This window comes from Rhinopithecus roxellana, chromosome 18 (genome assembly GCF_007565055.1).
Source record: "Rhinopithecus roxellana isolate Shanxi Qingling chromosome 18, ASM756505v1, whole genome shotgun sequence".
Taxonomy (NCBI): Eukaryota; Metazoa; Chordata; class Mammalia; order Primates; family Cercopithecidae; genus Rhinopithecus; species Rhinopithecus roxellana.
This window is the reverse complement of record NC_044566.1, coordinates 46390868-46410540: the sequence shown is the minus strand read 5'-3', so window position 1 is coordinate 46410540 and position 19673 is coordinate 46390868. Positions and strand designations below refer to the sequence as shown.

The 19673-nt window shown below is 36.6% G+C and overlaps 1 protein-coding gene and 1 non-coding gene across 2 annotated transcripts in view; one reads left to right on the top strand and one right to left on the bottom strand.

The window, feature by feature from the left end:
- The window catches only part of LRRC63 (leucine rich repeat containing 63), a 62188-nt gene that overhangs the window by 14704 nt on the left and 27811 nt on the right, over positions 1-19673 (top strand). Inside the window, exons 5-6 of the mRNA XM_030921872.1 lie at positions 5048-5181; positions 17764-17862. Coding sequence (XP_030777732.1) covers positions 5048-5181; positions 17764-17862 — 233 coding nt within the window. The remainder of the gene's footprint in view (positions 1-5047; positions 5182-17763; positions 17863-19673) is intronic.
- LOC115894657 lies at positions 6525-6628 on the bottom strand. Its single transcript, XR_004054801.1, has one exon. It is a non-coding gene; the product is annotated as a small nucleolar RNA U13 (small nucleolar RNA).

Here is a 19673-nt window from a genome sequence, read left to right as displayed (position 1 = left end):
TCAAAAGTAGGGAAGCCGACTGTGTAGCCTTCAGTCTATGGCTAAAGGCCCGAGAGCCCCAGGCAAACCACTGGTGTAGGTCCAAGAGCCTAAAAGCCAAAGAACTTGAAGTCTGATGTTCTAGGGCAGGAAGCATCCAGCATGGGAGAAAGATGAAGGCCAGAAGACTCAACAAGTCAGCTTCTTCTACCTTCTGCCTGTTTTTTCTAGCTGTGCTGACAGCTGATTGGATGGTACATACATCCAATGTGGTACACACATCCCACAATGGGGAGTGGTACCCACATTGTGGGTGGGTCTTCTTGAGGGCGGGTCTTCCTTTCCTAGTCCACTGACTCAAATGTTCATCTCTTCTGGCAACACCCAGAAACACCCAGATACACCCAAAACAACACTTTGCATCCTTCAATCAAATTGACAGTATTAACCATCACACCCTTCCACTTAGAAGCCTGTAAAATTAAAACAAGTTATTTATTTCTAAGCCTGTAAAATTAAAACAAGTTATTTACTTCCAAGATACAATGGGGGGAGGGGTACCAGCATTGGGTAAACATTCCCATTCAAAAAGGGAGAAATTGGCAAAAAGAAAGGGGCTACAAACCCTATTCATTTTCATGGATAATTGCAATCCATTAAATGATGAACGATTATACTGAAGTCATAAGACCCTCAAATGAATTTTTACAAGTATCCAAACTCATCCCAGTTTTTTTCTTTTTTCTAGAAACTCCTATAACAGAAAATGAAAATGTAGAAAGTATACAGATCTGAAACCCAGCTGGGCAGACATTATATCTTAAAGTTCTAAAATAATATTTGACTGGATGTTCCACTGGTGCAAGGAGTGGACTCCCAAGGCCTTTCCCAGCTCCAACCATGTGGCTTTGCAGGGTACAGCTCCTGTGGCTGCTCTCATGGGTTGGAGTTGAGTACTTGTGACTTTTCCAGCCTCAGGATTTAAGCTGCATGCAGTGCTACCATTCTGGGGGTCTGGAGGGTGGCAGCCCACTTCCCACAGCTCCACTAGGCAATGCCTCAGTGGGGTATTTGTGTGGGGGCTCCAACCCCATATTTCCCCCATCCTGCCCTAATAGAGGTTCTCGGTGAAGGCTCCACCACTATGACAGGCTTCTACCTGAGCACCCAGGCTTTCTTATAAATCCTTTGAAATGTATGTGCAGGCTGCCAAACCTCCTTCACTCTTGCATTCTGCAGGTTTTGAGGCCTAACACCATGTGGAAGCCACCAAGGCTTACAGCTTGCACTCTCCAAAGCAGCAGCCTAAGCAGTATCTAGGGTCCTTTGAGCTGAGGCTGGAGTCAGAATGGCCAAGACACAAGGAGCAGCCCCCTCAGGTGGTGCAGGGCAGTGGTGCCCTGGGCCTGGCCCCCGAAACTATTCAGTCCTCTTGGTCCTCTGGGTCTGTGATGGGAGGGGCTGCCACAGTGGTCTCTGAAATGTCTTTGAGGCCTTGTTCCCATTTTCTTGGCTATTCCTACTTGGATCCTTTTTAGTTATGCAGATCTCTCTAGCAAGCGGTTACTCTATAGCCTGCTGCAATCCCTCTCCCAAAGCTTTTTCTTTCCATGCTATATGGCCAGGCTGCAAATTTTCCAAACTTTTACAAGCTGCTTCCCTTTTGAATATAAATTTCAACTTTGTCATTGCTTTGCTCCCACATCTGAGCATAGGCTGTTACAAGCAGCCTGGCCAAATCCTGAATGCTTTGCTGCTTAGAAATTTCTTCTATCAGATACCAAGTCATCACTCTGAAGTTCAGACTTCCACAGATCTTTAGGGCATGAATAGAATTTAGCCAAACTCTTTGCTAAGGCATAACATGAGTAACTTTTGCTCCAGTTCCAAATAAGTTCCTCATTTCAATCTGAGACCTTGGCAGCCTGGCCTTCACTGTCAATATAAATATCAGCATTTTGGTCACGCTGTTTACCCAGTCTCTGAGAAGTTCCAAACTTTCCCTCATCATCCTGTCTTCTTCTGAGCCTTAGAAACTCTTCCAACCTCTGCCTGTTACCTGGTTCCAAAGTGGCTCCCACATTTTTATGTATCTTCATAGCAATGCCCTTCTCCTCAGTACCAATTTTATGTGTTAGTTTGTTCTTGCATTACTACAAAGAAAAACCCAAGACTGAGTAATGTATAGAGAAAAGAGATGTAATTGGTTTAGAGTTCTGAAGGCTATACAAGCATAGTTATGGCATTCCCTTGGCTTTTGGGGAGGCCTCAGTGGGCTTTTACTCATGGCAGAAGACAAAATAAGAGCAGGTATATCACACTGCAAAAGCAGAAGCAAGAGAGAGTGAAGGAGAGGTGCCACACACTTTTTTTTTTTTTTTTTTTTAAAGACAGAGTCTTACTCTGTTGCCCAGGCCAGAGTGCAGTGGCACAATCTCAGCTCACTGCAGCCTCTGCCTCCCAGGTTCAAGTGATTCTCCTGTCTCACCCTCCTGAGTAACTGGGATTGCAGGCATGCACCACCACGCCCAGCTAATTTTTGTATTTTTCATAGAGACAGGGTTTCACCAGGTTGACCAGATTGGTCTCAAACTTCTGACCTCTAGTGATCCTCCTTGGCCTCCCAAAGTGCTGGGATTATAGATGTGAGCCACCGCACCTGGCCTGCCACACACTTTTTAGTTTATTTTTTGAGATGGAGCCTTGCTCTGTTGCCCAGGCTGGAGAGCAGTGGTGCGATCTTGACTCACTGTAAGCTCCGCCTCCTGGGTTCACTCCATTCTTCTGCCTCAGCCTCCCGAGTAGCTTGGACTACAGGTGCCCGCCACCACGCCCAGCTAATTTTTTGTATTTTCAGTAGACACGGGGTTTTACCTTGTTAGCCAGGATGGTCTCAATCTCCTGACCTCGTGATCCGCTGGCCTCGGCCTCCCAAAGTGCTGGTATTACAAGCGTGAGCCACCACGCCCGGCCTGCCACACACTTTTAAACAAGATCAGAATTCCACTCACTACCACAAGGACAGCACCAAGCCATAGGAGATCTGCCCCCATGACCCAAACACCTCCCTCCAGGACCCATATCCAACATTGGGATTTACATTTCAACATGAGATTTAAAGAGGACAACATACAAACTATATCACAGTCTCCTAAAAAAAATCTGCATACAAACTCCCTCAAGGGTGCTAGCTGGTTTCTAGGCTGTGAATGTATAGAACAAGATTCCAAGAAACACAGTAGAAAACATCAGCTGAGAAGATAAGAAATTGATAGAGCTTTGTGATTGCACAAAAGATGGATAATAGAGTTCAAGCTCTGCCGAAGTGTTGGGGCCTTTGTAACACATTGGAATTTCAGTTGAAATTCCATTCCTTAGGAATAAAGATGATGTTGTAGGAAAGAAGACAAAACTAAAATAGCCAAGCCCTAACAAAGCTCAAACCAATCCTTGATAATGGTGTTTTCTGCCTAATCAAGGAAAACCTAACATGTTGAGAGAAAGAGAAAGAAAGAAAGAGAGAGAGGGCATATTATCCAGACTTCTTAAAATAGTTCATCTTTGAAGTCCAGCATTAAATTTAAAAAATTACAACACATTCTAAAAATAAAATAAAATATCTGAAAAACAGTAGAAAGAAACAGGCAATAAAACAGGCCTATATTTGATTCAGATATTAGAGTTTCAAATGGATTTAAAAGTAACTATGATTACTATGTCCAAGAAAACAAAGAGATCATTGGAGAATTTCACCACAGAACTGGTATTTTTGTTTTTTAAAATGAGTCAAATAAAATTCTAGAACAATAAAAATAATATACCAAATTAACAATTCAAATAGCTGCATTTAGTAAAAGGTTATATACAGCAGAACACTCCAACCATAACCCGCCATTCCTCCCAGAACTTTTGTATCCTTGTCTATGATGTAAATTAACTTCCAGGTCTCTTCCATGTCATGCTGCCATTATTTGCTTTATTGAGTTTCTTCTCTGGTGGTTTCCTTCTTAGAAAATTTAAGAATCCCCAGATTCTTGAGAGATCACCTCCTCTTCATCTCCTTCTTCCTCATTTCTACTCAACAACCAACTGCGTGGGCTTAGAGCAGAGAGCAGGCCACAGACTTATGTCTTAACTCACTCTCTTTCCCTTCTTGCTCCATTCTTTCTCCCAAGCCAAGGTATCTCTATATTACATTATATATCTTTCTTTATTCAAGCTTTCACATCTCTTGATCTGAAATGGGCACAGAGGTTCTATTTTAGAAATTAAAAACCTTTTTTTGTTTTCTTCGTTCTAGGATGTTGATTTTCTCTCATCGAAGCAGTAACATAAGAATTACTGACATTATAAAATATGTTTCTGCAAACAATGCAGCAATACTGGCTGCAAAAGTAAAATATATTATATAAAATTTTAAAATACTTTCCTGCCACATTTGGTGTATACTTGCATGGGACATTTTTGATGGAAGGTGAAACCCATAGGGTCATAATAAAGTAAATTTAAATTTAGATGGTCTTTCTTTGGCTTACTCCTGAGATGTTTGTTTGTCTCCTGCGGGGGATCTACAAGCTAAAGGCAGAGTTTAATTACATAGGGCATTTGAATTGTACATCAAAGTGATACTAAGGAAAAAGTGAGGCTGATGTCTTGCTGAGGTATTCTTACATGATGTTGCCTGTTAATTTTATGAGCCAAGAAGTTCTTTATGTAATTCATAGTAAATTTTAAGAAAATATTTTTACACATAGTATGCAAAGACTGATATTGATAGAAACTAAATTATCCAGATAGAAATCTATGAGCATATGGTTTACTTTGGGGAAGACAATGGTGCACCTAAAATTACAAAACAAAACAACACCCAATTTGGCAAACAGAACTGAGTTTGGGGTAGATGAAGGCTATGGGGAATCCCTGCCAGAGGATGTGTGCACTTAAGCCCTTAGGGTAACTCAATATTATCATAAGATAAATACCTCTTAACTTTCATTCTAGGTGATAACACATTTAAATTTTATGTTTTGTTTTGTTTATTTATGTCTCACCAAAACTAAAAAAATAGAATCAGAGATACAGATTGTACGTGGTGAAGGTTTTAAGACTGTTGCAGCAACACGATATGAAACAATAACAGCCATGACCAACCTGGCCATAGTAAACTGTCAAGTATATGGAAGAAATGCACTTAATCTGAAGGTATGCTGGATCTTTTTAATGACAGTGTCCTCCTGTATTATCAATTATTTTTGCTTTAGATTTCCCAATATAGATTAGTTTCCATGGTATTGAGGGGAATTTTCCTATTACAATAGAGATTTCTTAGGAACACATTCAAATTGCATCTCAAAACCTATATTCCTAGTTTGCCTTCAGTTTTAAAAGATTCTGAGGTTCAAGTCAATCACAGTGCTTTTTTAAAATTACTTAGCATAAGAGAATTTGAATTCAGATTTATTGTATTTTTAAGTTATTAGCAATCTTTGGCTCTGTGACAAATCTAGTACTAGGATGGCTTTTCACTGAACACAAGCTCAATATCATGAATAGCAATAATATTAGTTATCATTTGTTAAGTATCCACTACGTGCCAAGTACACATTACTCCTAATACACAATTATGTAAAGTACTATAATCTTTATCCTCAGATAAGAACACTGACGCTTAATGAAAGTAACTTGTATAAGATCACACAGTAAGCAAGTTGTAGAGCTTGGGTTTGAACCCAGAATGTTTTGGCCTCAAAATCTATGCTTTTTTATTTTAAGTTTTATTTTGAGGTAAGTTCTAACTCATAGAAAATTTGTAAAAATAGGAAAAGCTACAGAGAGTTTCTTTGAAAAATTAGGGCATTAAAATAATATTCATATATACTGGGAAATTTGGAAAGGCAAATGCTTGGCTGGGGCTAGACACATCCTTAGAAAAGACCTGAGAAGGCCCTAAGCTTTCACATCTGGCTGACCTCTAAATGCAGTACAAGCAGGAAGTAAAGGCAAAGGCAGTTGTAAATGGCCTGGCTAAGCATTGAAGGAGTGCCTTAGCACAGAGTCCATCTGAAAAGGTGGAGTTCTCTCTCTCTCCTCCTCTCTCTGTCTTCTGTTGTGTAAGGAAATCTCTGTCAAAACAATAACTGAACATGAGTTAAAAGAGCAGAGATTTTAAAGAAAATATGTGACAAAGAATACAGATTTCACAAAAAAAGTTTAGAATATTATTAAACAACTCAATAGCTACAGCTCATATCAAGCCTACAGAAATTCTGGACCTGAAAAATACAATAACTGAAATGAAAACCTCACTGGAAGATTTCAACAGTAGATTTGATCAGGCAGTAGATTTGATCTATTTCTATTCTATAAAAATAGAAAGAGAACACAGAACAACAAAACAAACCCCAAAGAGAGATAAAAATGTGATTTCCAGAGTTAACACATTGTAATGATTAAGACGTCCAGTTCCAGTTTTTAACAAAAATTATGGAATATCCAAAAAATATGGCTTGTTCACAGAAGAAACTAACAGAAGCTCTATTTTTTCACATCAGATGGGTAATGTGCCAATGTCATAAAAAGGCTTGAGGGAGGCATATTTTATTCATGAGCATAAAAAGCCAATCATCATGCTTATGAACTACTAAAGGATTAGAAACTACTTCTGAGGAAGCACAGATATTGGACTTACTGGAAAAAGGACTTCAAATAAACTGTCTTAAATATGTTCAAACTGCTAAATGAAACTATGGACAGAGAGCTAAAGAGAATAATGAGTGAATAGAGATTTCAATAAGGAGAATAATGCGTGAATAGAGATTTCAATAAGGAGAATAATGCGTGAATAGAGATTTCAATAAGGAGAATAATGCGTGAATAGAGATTTCAATAAAGAGATGGACATGACAAAGGAAAAAAAAAGAAAAACAATTCAGGAGCTGGAAACTACATTACCAAACTGAAAACTTCTCTAGAAAGTTTCAATACTAGAAATACTGATTAGGCAGAATAAAGAATTATAGAACTAGAAAATAGGTAAATTCAAATGATCAAGTATGAAGAACAGAAAGAAAAAAAAATAAAGAAAAATGAACAGAACTTAAGGGACCTCTGGAACATCATCAAGTATACTAACATACATTTAATGGGGTCTCTGGAAAAAAGAAAAGAGAGGAAAGGGCAGAAAAAATATTTGAAGAAATAATGGCCAAATATTCCAAATTTGATTAAAAGCACAACTCTATACATCCAGGAAGCTCAATCAACTCCGAGAAGGATAATTGCCAAGAGATCCACAATGAGACATATAATCTAATTGTCAAAAGCCAAAGTCAAAGAAATAATCTTGACAGCAGCAAGCAAGAAGTGTTTTGTCATGTACAAGGGCTCTACAATGAAATTCACAGCCAGTTTGTTGCCAGAAACTATGGAGGCAAGAAAGGAATGGGATGACATCTTTATAGTGCTGAAAGAAAAGCAATCTGTCAACCAAAAGTCTATAACCAGAAAATCTATCCTTCAAAAACAAAGGAGTAATTAAGACATTCCCCAATAAGCAGAAGCCGAGGGCATTTGTTGCCAGTACACCTGCCCTATAAGAAATGCTAGAGAGTTGTTCAGGCTACAGTGAGAGAACATTAGACAGCAACTCAAAGTCTTAAAAAGAAATAAAGAACTCTGATGAAGGTAACTACATAGGTAAATATAAAAGTCAGTATTATTTTGGTTATCAGTTTGTATTACTTTTTCTTTCTTATATCACTTAAAAGACAAGTGTGTAAACATAATTATAAATGTATATTAATGGACACACAATGTTTAAAGATTTAATTTGTGACTAAACAGAAGGGAGATGAAGCTGTATAGGAACAGCGATTTTGTATGCCATTAGAGTTAATTTGGTATCAATCTAAACTAGATTGTTGTAAATTTAGGATGCCAAGTGCAATCCCATAGTAACTACTACTAAAAAACCATATTAAAACATACACAAAGGGAAGTGAGGAGGAAATTAATGTGGCACCCTACAGAAAATTCATTAAATGCAAAGAAGGCTGTAATGAAGGGAACGAACAAAACCAGCAATGACAAAACATTCTGGAAAGGGCAAAAGTGTAAAGGCAGTAAAAGTATCTGCGGTTTTCAGGGTTGTGGCAGAAGGGAAGAAAGGATGAATAGGAGAAGCACGGGTAATTTTTAGGGCAGTGATTCCGTATGATACTGTAATGGTGAGTCTATTTCCTTATGCATTTTGAAAACCCATGGAATATATAACATGAGGTGTGAACTATAATGTAAACTATGGACTTGGGTTGATAATGATGTGCCAATGTTGGTTCATTGATTGTAACAAATATACCAACATGTTGTACAAGATGTTAATGTTGGGGGAAGGTTATAGGTACATGTGGCGAAGGGGTATGTGGAGAAGAAAAATCTCAAATTAAGAACTTAACTTTACACTTTAAAAAACTTGAACAAAGATAGCAAACTAAACCCAAAGCTAACAGAAGGAAGAAAACAATAATGATAAGAGCAGAGATAAATGAAATAGAGAATAGGAAAACAGTAGAGAAAAGTAATGAAAACAAAGGTAGATTATTTGTAAAGATCAACAAAATAAATAAATCCTTAGCTAGACTAAGTAAAAAAAAGAGAGAGAATGTACAAATAACTAACATTAGTCATGAAAATTGAAATATTACAACTGGCCTTACAAAAATAAAGGGGATTGTAAAAGAATATTTTAAATGATTGTACATTAATGAATAATATAACCTAGATTAAATGGAAACATTTCTAGAAAAACACAAATTACAGACTCAAGAACAAATAAAAATCCGAGCAGACATTTACCAAGTAATGAGATTAAGTCAGTAACAAAAAACTTCCAAACATAGTAAAATCCAGGACCAGATGGGCCTAATTTCAGGCAACCCTAATTTCAGACAAAACAGGCTTTAAACCAACAAAGATCAAAAAAGACAAAGAAAGGCATTACATAATGTTAAAGGGCTCAATTCAACAAGAAGACGTAACTATCCTAAATATATATGCACCCAATACAGGAGCAGCCAGATTCATAAAGCAAATTATTAGATTCCTACAAAAAGACTGAGGTTCCCTCACAATGAATAGTGGGAGACATCAACACTCCCACTTAGACAAATCATCAAGGCAGAAAATTAACAAAGATATTCAACATTGGACAAAAATGGATCTGGACCTTTACAGAACTCTACCCCTAAAACAACAGAATTCTTCCAATTTCCACATGACACATACTCTAAAATCAACCATGTAATTGAACACAAAACAAGTCTCAGCAAATGAAAAATAATTGTATTAGTACATTGTCATGCTGCTATGAAGAAATACCCAAGACTGGGTAATTTATAAATAAAAAGAGGTTCAATGGACTAACAGTTCCACATGGCTGGGGAGGTCTCACAATCATGACAGAAGGCAAAGGAGAAGCAAAGACACGTCTTACGTGACAGCAAGCAAGCATGTGCGGGGAACTGCCCTTTATAAAACCATCAGCTGTCATGTGACTTATTCATTTTCATCACAAGAAAAACTCACCCCTATGATTCATTTACCTCCCACCAGATCCCTCCCATGACACATGGATTATGGGAGCTACAATTCAAGATGATATTTGGGTGGGGACACAGGCAAACCATATCAATAACCAAAATTATACCAAACACAATCTTGGACCACAGTACAATAAAAATAGAAGTCAAGACTTTTAAAATCACTCGTACCATGGAGTTACATGCAAATTAAATGACATACTCGTGAATGACTCTTGGGTAAATCTGAAATTAAGGCAGAAAAGAAGTACTTTGAAATTAATGAGAATAAAAATACAGCATATTAGAATCTCTGGTACACAGCTAAGGCAATGTTAAGCAGGAAATTCATAGCACTAAATGTCCACATCAGAAAGTTAGAAAGATGTTAAATTAGTAACCTAACATTAAAACTGAAAGAACTAGAGAAGCAAGAGTAAACCAACCCCAAAGCTAGCAGAAGACAAGAAATAACCAAAGTCAGAGCTGAACTGAAGAAAACTGAGACACAAAAAAGAATTCAAAAGATCAGCAGATCCAGGAGTTGATTTTTTGAAAGAAAAAAAAAATTAGTAATATAGGACACTAGCTAGACTAATAAAGAAGAAAGAGAAAATCCAAATACAATTAGAAATGACAAAGGAGAAGTTACTCCTGACCCCACAATAATAAAAATAGCCATCAGAAACTACTACAGACACCTCTCTGCACACACAGTAGAAAACCTAGAAGAGATGGATAAATTCCCAGACACATACATCCTCCCAAGACTGAACCAGGAAGAAGCTGATTCCCTGAACAGACCAATAATGAGCCCCAAAACTGAATCAGTAGTAAATAGCCCACCAACCAAAAAAAGCCCAGTGCCACACAGATTCACAGCTGAATTCTACCAGACGTACAAAGCAGAGCTTGTACCATTTCTGGTGAAACTATTCCAAAAAAATTGAGAAGGAGGGGCTCCTCCCTAACTAATTCAGTGATGCTGGCATCATCCTGATACCAAAACCTGGCAGAGACACAACAACAACAACAACAACAACAACAACAACAAAACTTCAGGCCAATATTCTTGATGAACACTGATGCAAAAATCTTCAACAAAATACTGGCAAACTGAATCCAGCAGCACATCAAAAAGCTTATCTACCATGATCAAGTAGGCTTTATCCCTGGGATGCAAGATTGGTTCAACATATGCAAATCAATACATGTGATTCATCACACAAACAGAACTAAAAACAAAAACTATATGATTATCTCAGTAGATGTAGAAAAGGTTTTTAATAAAATTCAACATCACTACATGTTAAACACTCTCCATAAACTAGGTATTGAAGGAACAACCTCAAAATAATAAGAGCCACCTATGACAGACGCACAGCCAACATCATACGGAATGGGCAGAAGTTGGATTGGAAGCATTCCCCTTAAAAACTGGAACAAGTCAAGGATGTCCTCTCTCTCTCTCTCTCTTTTTTTTTTTTTTTTTTTTTTTTTTTTTTGAGACGGAGTCTCACTCTATTGCCCAGATTGGAGTGCAGCGGTGCGATCTCGGCTCACTGCAAAGTCCACCTCCCGGGTTCATGCCATTCTCCTGCCTCAGCCTCCTGAGTAGCTGGGACTATAGGCGCCCACCATGACGCCCAGCTAATTTTTTTTGTAATTTTAGTAGAGACAGGGTTTCACCATGTTAGCCAGGATGGTCTCTATTTGCTGGCCTCGTGATCCACCCGCCTTGGCCTTCCAAAGTGCTGGGATTACAGGCGTGAGCCACCATACCCAGCCAAGGATGCCCTCTCTCAACACTCCTATTCAACAAAGTATTGGAAATCCTGACCAGGGTAATCAGGCAAGAGAAAGAAAGAAAGAACATCCAAATAGGAAGAGAGGAAGCTAAACTATCCCTGTTTGCAAATGGCATGATCCCATATGTAGAAAACCTCGTAGTCTCAGCCCCAAAGCTCCTTAAGCTGATAAACAACGTCAGCAAAATCTCAGACTACAAAATCAATGTGCCAAAATCACAGACATTCTTATACACCAACAACAGTCAAGCTAAGAGCCAAATCAGGAACACAGTCTCATTCACAATTGCCACATAAAGAATAAGATCTTTAGGAATACAGCTAACCAAGGATGTGAACGATCTCTACAAGGAGAACTATGAAACACAAAGTTCAAAGGAATCAGAGATGACACAAGCAAATGGAAAAACATTCCATGCTCATGGATAGGAAGAATCAATATTATTAAAATGGCCATACTGACAAAAGCAATTTATAGACTGAATGGTATTCCTATTAAACTACCAGTGACGTTCTTCACAAAACCAGAAAAAACCATTATAAAATTCATATGGAACCAAAAAAGAGCCTGACTAGCCAAGGCAAACCTAAGCAAAAAGAGAAAAGCTAGAGGCATCATGCTACCTGCCTTCAAACTATACGAGAGGGCTATAGCATGGTGCTGGTACATAAACAAACACATAGACCAATGGAACTGAATAGAGAATCCAGAAACAAGGCTGCGTACTTACAACTATCTGATCTTTGACAAAGCTGACAAAAACAAGCAATGGGGAAAGGATTCCCTATTCAATAAATGGTGCTGGGATAACTGGCTAGCCATATGCAGAAGATTGAAATTGGACCCCTTCCATATACCATATACAAAAATTAACTCAAGATATATTAAAGACTTTAATGTAAAATGCAAAACTATAAAAACTCTGGAGGACAACCTAGGCAATACTATTTAGGGCATAGGAATGAGCAAAGATTGAATGATAAAGACACCAAAGCAATTGCAACAATAGCAAAAATTGACAGATGGGGTCTAATTAAACTAAAGAGCTTCTGCATTACAACGAAAATTATCAACAGAGTGAACAGACAGCCTACAGAATGGGAGAGAAATTTTGCAAACTATGCATCTGACAAAGGCCTAATATCCAGCATTTATAAGGAACTTAAACAAATTTGCAAGAGAAAAACAAACAACCCCATTAAAAAGTGGGCAAAGGCCATGAACAGACACTCCAAAAGAAGACATACATGTGACCAACAATCATGAAAAAAGCTCAACATCACTGATCATTAGAGAAATGCAAATCAAAGTCACAATAAGATACCATCTCACATCAGGCAGGATAGCTATTACTAAAACAAAAAAAATAACAGATGCTGTTGAGGTTGTGGAGAAAAAGGAACATTTATACACTCTTGGTGGGACTGTAAATTAGTTCAACCATTGTGGAAGACAGTGTGACAATTTCTCTAAAACCTAAAAACAGAAATACCATTTGACCCAGCATCCCATTACTGGGTATATACCCAAACCATTATAAATTATTCTATTACAAAGACACATGCGTGTGTGTTTACGGCAGCACTCTTTGTGATAACAAAGTCATAGAATCAACCTAAATGCACATCAATGATAGACTGGATAAAGAAAATGTGGTACATATACACCATAGAATACTATGCTACCATATAAAAGAACAAGAGCATGTCTTTTGTGGGAACATGGATGAAGCTGGAGGCCATTATACTTAGCAAACTAACTCAGGGACAGTAAACCAAATATTGCATGTTCTCACTTATAAGTGGGAGCTAAATAGTGAGTACACACGGACACATAGAGGGGAACAACATGCACTGAATCCTATTGGAAGGTGGAGGGTGGGAAGAGGGAGAGGGTTAGGAAAAATAACTAATGGGTACTAGGCTTAATACTTGGGTGATGAAATAATCTGTACAAGAAACTCCCATGACACAAGTTTTCCTATATAATAAATCTGCATGTGTATCCCTGAACTTAAAATAAAAGCTAAATTAAAAAAAAAAAAAAGACCTAGAAAACATATTTAAGGAAATAATGGCTGAGATTTTCCCAAATCTGGAGATAACCAGTAGCACCCAAATACAGGAAATTCAAAGGTCACCAATTAGATTCAATGCAGGAGGAATTTCCCAAGGTACATCATAATCAAATTAGCAAAAATCAAAGAGAAAGAATATTTGCAGCACAAAGAATAAAGAAACATATGACATTCAACAGAGCCCCAGTACAGCTTTCAGCAGATTATTCAGCAGAAACCCTGCAGGCTAGGAGAGAGTGTTGAAGGGGAGGAAAAAAAAAAAAAAAAAAAAACACCTCTTGACTGAGACTACTATACCCATTAAAGTGTCTCTTCAAACACAAAGGAGAGATAAAGACTTTCCCCAAATAACAAAAGCGGAAGGAACTCATGAACACGAAACCTTTCCAAAAAAATGCTACAGGGAGTCCTTCCATCTGGGAGAAATAGACCGTAAGGTGTAACAAGAAAACATTTCAAAATATGAAACTCACTGCTGAAAATAAGAAAATTGAAAACTAGACAAATTCAGAATGTATTAATACTGTAATTGTGGTAAGTAAACCACTTACATCTTAAATATGAAGACTAAAAGACAAAACTATTAAAAACAACAACTGCAACAGCTGGTTAATAGATAGGCAATATGGAAGGATGTAAATTGAAACATCAAGAAGTCAAAATATGTAGAAGGTGCTATTAAAGTTTGGAGTTTGTTTTTGATGTTTTCCTTGCGAGCAAAGTTAAGTTGTCATCAGTTTAAAATTACCTATTATATCATGTTTTTTGTAAGCCTCATGGTAACCACAAAGCATAAACCTGTAATAGCACAGAATCAAAACGTATTACTAGAGAAAATTACTTAAACACAAAGTCAGGTAGTAAGAGAGGTAAAAAGGAAGAAAGGATTCACACAATAAGCAGAAAACGCATAACAAAATGACAACAGGAAACCCTTACCTATCAATAAAATCCTTGAATATAAGTAAATAAATAAATAAATAATATCAGCCCCAGCTATATGCTGTCTATAAGAAACTCACTTTCTCTATAAAGACACAGGCTGAAAATGAAGGGGTGGACAAAGATATTCCACATACACTGAAACCAAAAAAGAACATGAGCAGCTATACTTATATCAGATAAAGTAAACTTTAAGTCAAGAATGGTAAGACAAGGAGGGCCATCGTATAAAAATCAAGAGGAGAGGCTGGTCTCTAACTCCCTACCTCAGGTGATCCACCCACCTCGGCCTCCCAAAGTACTGGGATAACAGGCGTGAGCCACCACACCCGGTCCTTGGTTATAAGCTTTAAAGAATTTATTTGCTATTTTGCACATTTCTGCCTTAAGACTGTGTTTCTAGCAACTATTTAAAGTTAAAAACTCTGCATTGATAAAGAATAAATCTTGTATCACTAAAAGATGAATATGCAATAAGATGTTTTCAGACAAAGAAAAGCTGAATTCGTTTTTCTCAAGCTTATCTCTACTACAAGAAATGTTGGAAAAAAGCCTGAGGAGTTAAAAAAAGAAAAAAATTAGACCAAATAGAAACCTAGTTAATTAAGAAATAATGAATAGCACCACAAGTGGTAAATACATCAGTGAATATGAAGGACCTTTTAAAACAATCTTGAAATCTCTTTAAAAGAATACTGATTACTTAAAATAAATACATTAACCATATATTGTGGGTGTTATAGCTAATATAAAAGTGAAATATTTGACAACAGGAGTACAAAAGGTTGGAAGGGGCTAAATGTATGTATCTATTGTAAGGTTCTTTTTTTTCTTACCCTTTTCTATGGTGCTGATATTGAAAGATTCTTTAATCATGAAGTAGTAGAATTTTTTTTAAGGGTGGTTGTGTTAAGACACATATTGTGATCTTTAAAGAAGTCACTTTTTTAACACTAAGGAGAATAACAAGAAAGTCATTTTAAAAAAATGATGTTTGAACAAATGGTCTGTTCACAGCAAAGAAGGCAAGAAAAGAATAGAGGAATAAGGCTGAGTGCTGTGGCTTGTGCCTATAATCTCAGTGCTTTGGGAGGTCAAGGCAGGAGGATTCCTTGATGCCAGGTGTTTGAGGACAGCCTAGGCAACATAGCAAGACCCTGTCTCTACAAATTTTCTGTTTAGAAATTAGCCAGGAATGGTGATATGTACCTGTAGTTCTAGCTACTCAGGAGGCTGAGGAAGATCACATGAGCCCAGGAATTTGAGGTTTTAGTGAGCTATGATTGTGCCACTGGACTCCAGGCAGGGTGACTGAGCGAGACCTTGTCTCTAAAAAAAAAGGGAGAATGGCCAGGCACGGTGGCTCAAGCCTGTAATCCCAGCACTTTGGGAGGCCGAGACGGGCGGATCACGAGGTCAGGAGTTCGAGACCATCCTGGCTAACACGGTGAAACCCTGTCTCTACTAAAAAATACAAAAAGCTAGCCGGGCAAGGTGGCGGGCGCCTGTAGTCCCAGCTACTCGGGAGGCTGAGGCAGGAGAATGGCGTAAACCCGGGAGGCGGAGCTTGCATTGAGCTGAGATCCGGCCACTGCACTCCAGCCGGGGCGACAGAGTGAGACTCCGTCCCAAAAAAAAAAAAAAAAAAAAAAAAAAGGAGAATAGAGAATAGAAGAACAGAAACAGATCAGACAAATAGAAAACAAGCACCAAAATGGTAAACTTTAGCCTAAACACATTAGTAATTTTGTTAAATGTAAATGGGTTAAACATCACAATAAAAAAATAGAGATTGTCAAACTGGCCAATGAAGTACCACTCAATTATGTGCTATTTGCAGGAAGCGTACTTAAATAAAGACACTGATGGTTACAAAGTAAAACTGGAAAAAGATAACAGTAGGCATTATAAAGCTCTTATGGCTGTATTAGCTGACTAAGTAGAAAATAATACTAAAGAAAAAGAGTATTACCAAGTATAAAGAGAAGTTTGAAAATGTTTAAACGGTCAATTCATCAAGAAGACAGAACAATCTAAATGTGTATAGATATAATAAGAATGCCTCAAAATTCGTCAACCAAAATTTGACAGAACTAAAGTGAGAAGTAGAACAATTCACCATCATAACTAGATATTAGACTTAACATATCTTGATCAAGAATTGATATGTGTAGTAAAAAACAATTCAGTAAAGATACAGAAGATCTGAAATAACTCCAGAAACTAACTTGACCTAATTAACATTTATAGAATGATACATCCAACAGCTGCAGAATAAACATTACTTTTTAGGTACACATAGAACAATTTCAAGATATATGTTGGGCCATAAAACATATCTCAGGAAATTTTAAAAGACTGAAATATTGTAGTTCTCGTACCACAACAGAAATAAAATAGAAGTCACAGTAAGATATCTAGAAAAGTACCAAATATTTGTGCTAAATATTAATGTAAATATTAAAAAGCACTAAGTGTTTGGAAATCAAACAACACACTAATTAAAAAATAGGTCAAGAAAGAAATCACCAAGGAAATCAGAAATGTTTTAAACTGAATGACAATGAAGATGGTACAGAAATTAGCACATTTAACAAGAAGTTTCAGGTAGATGCTGGATTAACAGATAGAAATCAGAGAAATAAAGGTAGAGATATAAAAAGGGGTAAAGAAAATAATTATATATAAAATAGATTCAATTATATTTCAGCACATAGCAATGTTTGCTTGTTAGTGATTGAACTAATTCTGTCACGCATATAATACTACACTTGTCACATACATAAATACTTAGTCTGATATGGTTTAGATATGTGTCCTCACCAAGTCTCATGTCAAATGGTAATCTCCAGTGCTGAAGGTGGGGCCTAGTGGGAGGTGATTGGATCATGGGGATGGATTTGCTGTTCTCCTGATAGCGAGCGAGTTCTCATGAGATCTCTTAGTTTTAAAGACCTCCCTGGTCTTCCTGCTGCTATGGCCATGTAAGACTGCTTCCCCCTTCACCTTCTGCTATGATTGTAAGTTTCCTGAGGCCTCCCCAGAAGCCAAGCAGATGCTGCCTTGCTTTCTCTACAGCCTGGAGAACCATGAGCCAATTAAACCTCTTTTCTTTATAAATTACCCAGTATCAGATATCTTTTTATAGCAGTGTGAGAACAGCCTAATGCAGTGTTTCTATTTTGCTTCCATCTTTTACATACCAAAGAAATTATTAACACGACAGACTAAAAAAAATGAATGGATGACGAGTATAGGCTTGTTAGTATATTGTGTAAAACATTCTCATTCAAATTATGTGCTGATTTTGTTTTACTCTTGTATAAACTATTTTGTGCCTTGTTAATGATTAACATCTTATCTCTTGTCACTTTCTTTTAGGGCTTTTTTATACTACATTGTCCAGACTTAACACCTTTAGCTTTCCAGTTGATATATCTTAATTTGTCATTTAATGATCTTCATTACTTTCCCACAGAAGTGAGTCCATTTTTATTGTTATATACTGATATAACTTATTGTGAATAATAATTATAATAAAAATAGACATCTTTTAATACCTTGAAGTTACTATAAAGTACTATAAATGTATTTTGGATTGCATCTTTTGAATGGCTTATTTTCAGAAGCGCAAAATGTATAGTACATCTTTCTTAGGAAGTCCCATGATGTAATCCTCAAAGAATACGTTATAATGAGGCTCTCAAATGTGTTCTCATAATTCTATAATGTATATTAAATATTTATTCTTCTAACTCTGAATGTAATCTAAAATAAACCTTATTTATGTGCTAATTGGAAGCTTTAAAAGCAAAGTAAACATGCAGTGTTGTAACAAGTTTTAATTACCAAAGGATAAAATATAATATTCTGCTTAATAAAATGTATGAAGGATAATCAGATATGGGATTAGCTAATTTAATGTCATTTTAGGTGAATGAACCATTATGAATAATTAGGACAAATTGTGTTTTAGTGTCTTTAGTCATTGCTTCATTGATTACTGGGTAATTGGTGGTTCTGTGAATTGATTTCCAGAGTATTGTCTTTTAGCGAGTTGATTTTTGGCAAATGTACTTTCTTCCTATTTCAATCATATACTATTGAAAACATATATTTTCCATACTTTCTCTATAATATCATGTTTTTATTTTCAATTGGAGAAGTTATTTCTTTTCTAATATGTAACACCAGTTTTATTAATTTGACTGGGAGAAATTGACAAGAATTCCCAAGGAATATAGAGATCTGAGTTCTTCACACTAATTTAACTTTTCTTCTAAGTAGATACAGGTTAATATTTGTGTATCTGCCAAAGAAAACTCCATCCACTAAAAAATAAATGTGTGAAGACAAGAGGACTAGTCACATGTAAGATATAAAGTGCTCATTATTAAAGTGACAGAGATCAACTTGTCATTAAAATGCAGATCTGTGTTATATAGCTATAGGTAAAATATTCCAATGAAGATGGTAATATCTAGGCTTAGAGGGGCTGTTTTGGGGACAGGCTAATGAGGCCCAGTTGTTAGCATGGCATAAAGGCAATGAATAGAAGGCTGGGGACTGAGGTAAGTGGGGGATTCAAATTATTACTGGTTTCATGGAAAATTCAAGATGGTTGAATCAGGCAGAGTGCAGTGTCCACTAAAATAGTTTAGGATGGAAGAAGGTAGAAGCAGAAATGTTAAATAAAGATTAATATAGCAAACTCTATATACATATACTCGGTCTTCTTCTCTAAGATTCTTAAACAGTCATAAAATCAAGTATAATACTAAGTATAATAATGTGTTATTAGGTCTGTAACATATATGGATATGATATACATGGAAATTATAGACACAAAAGGAAGAAGGAATTGAATATGTATGAAGAACATTTTCATATCTCACTGGAATTAAGTTAGTATAAATCTGAAGTAAATTCTCATAAGGTATATATTATAACCTCTAAACAATCACTAAGAAAAGAACTCAAGAGAACATACTAAAAACACTTATTGAAGTCATAAAATGTTACACTAGAACATATTCACTTGATGCAAAAGAAGGTAGTAGAGGAGGAATTAAAAGAACATACGACATATAGAAAGCTAAAAGTGAAATGACAGATGTAAATCCAATCATGTCAATAATAACATTAAATGTGAATATATCAAACAATCCATTCAAAAGATACAGATAGACTGTACAAAATTATACAAGTTCTTTTATAGATTCAGTGATACACTGTCTGCAGGAAACACACTTAAGATTAAAAGAAACACACTTAAGATTGAAGAGGTTGAA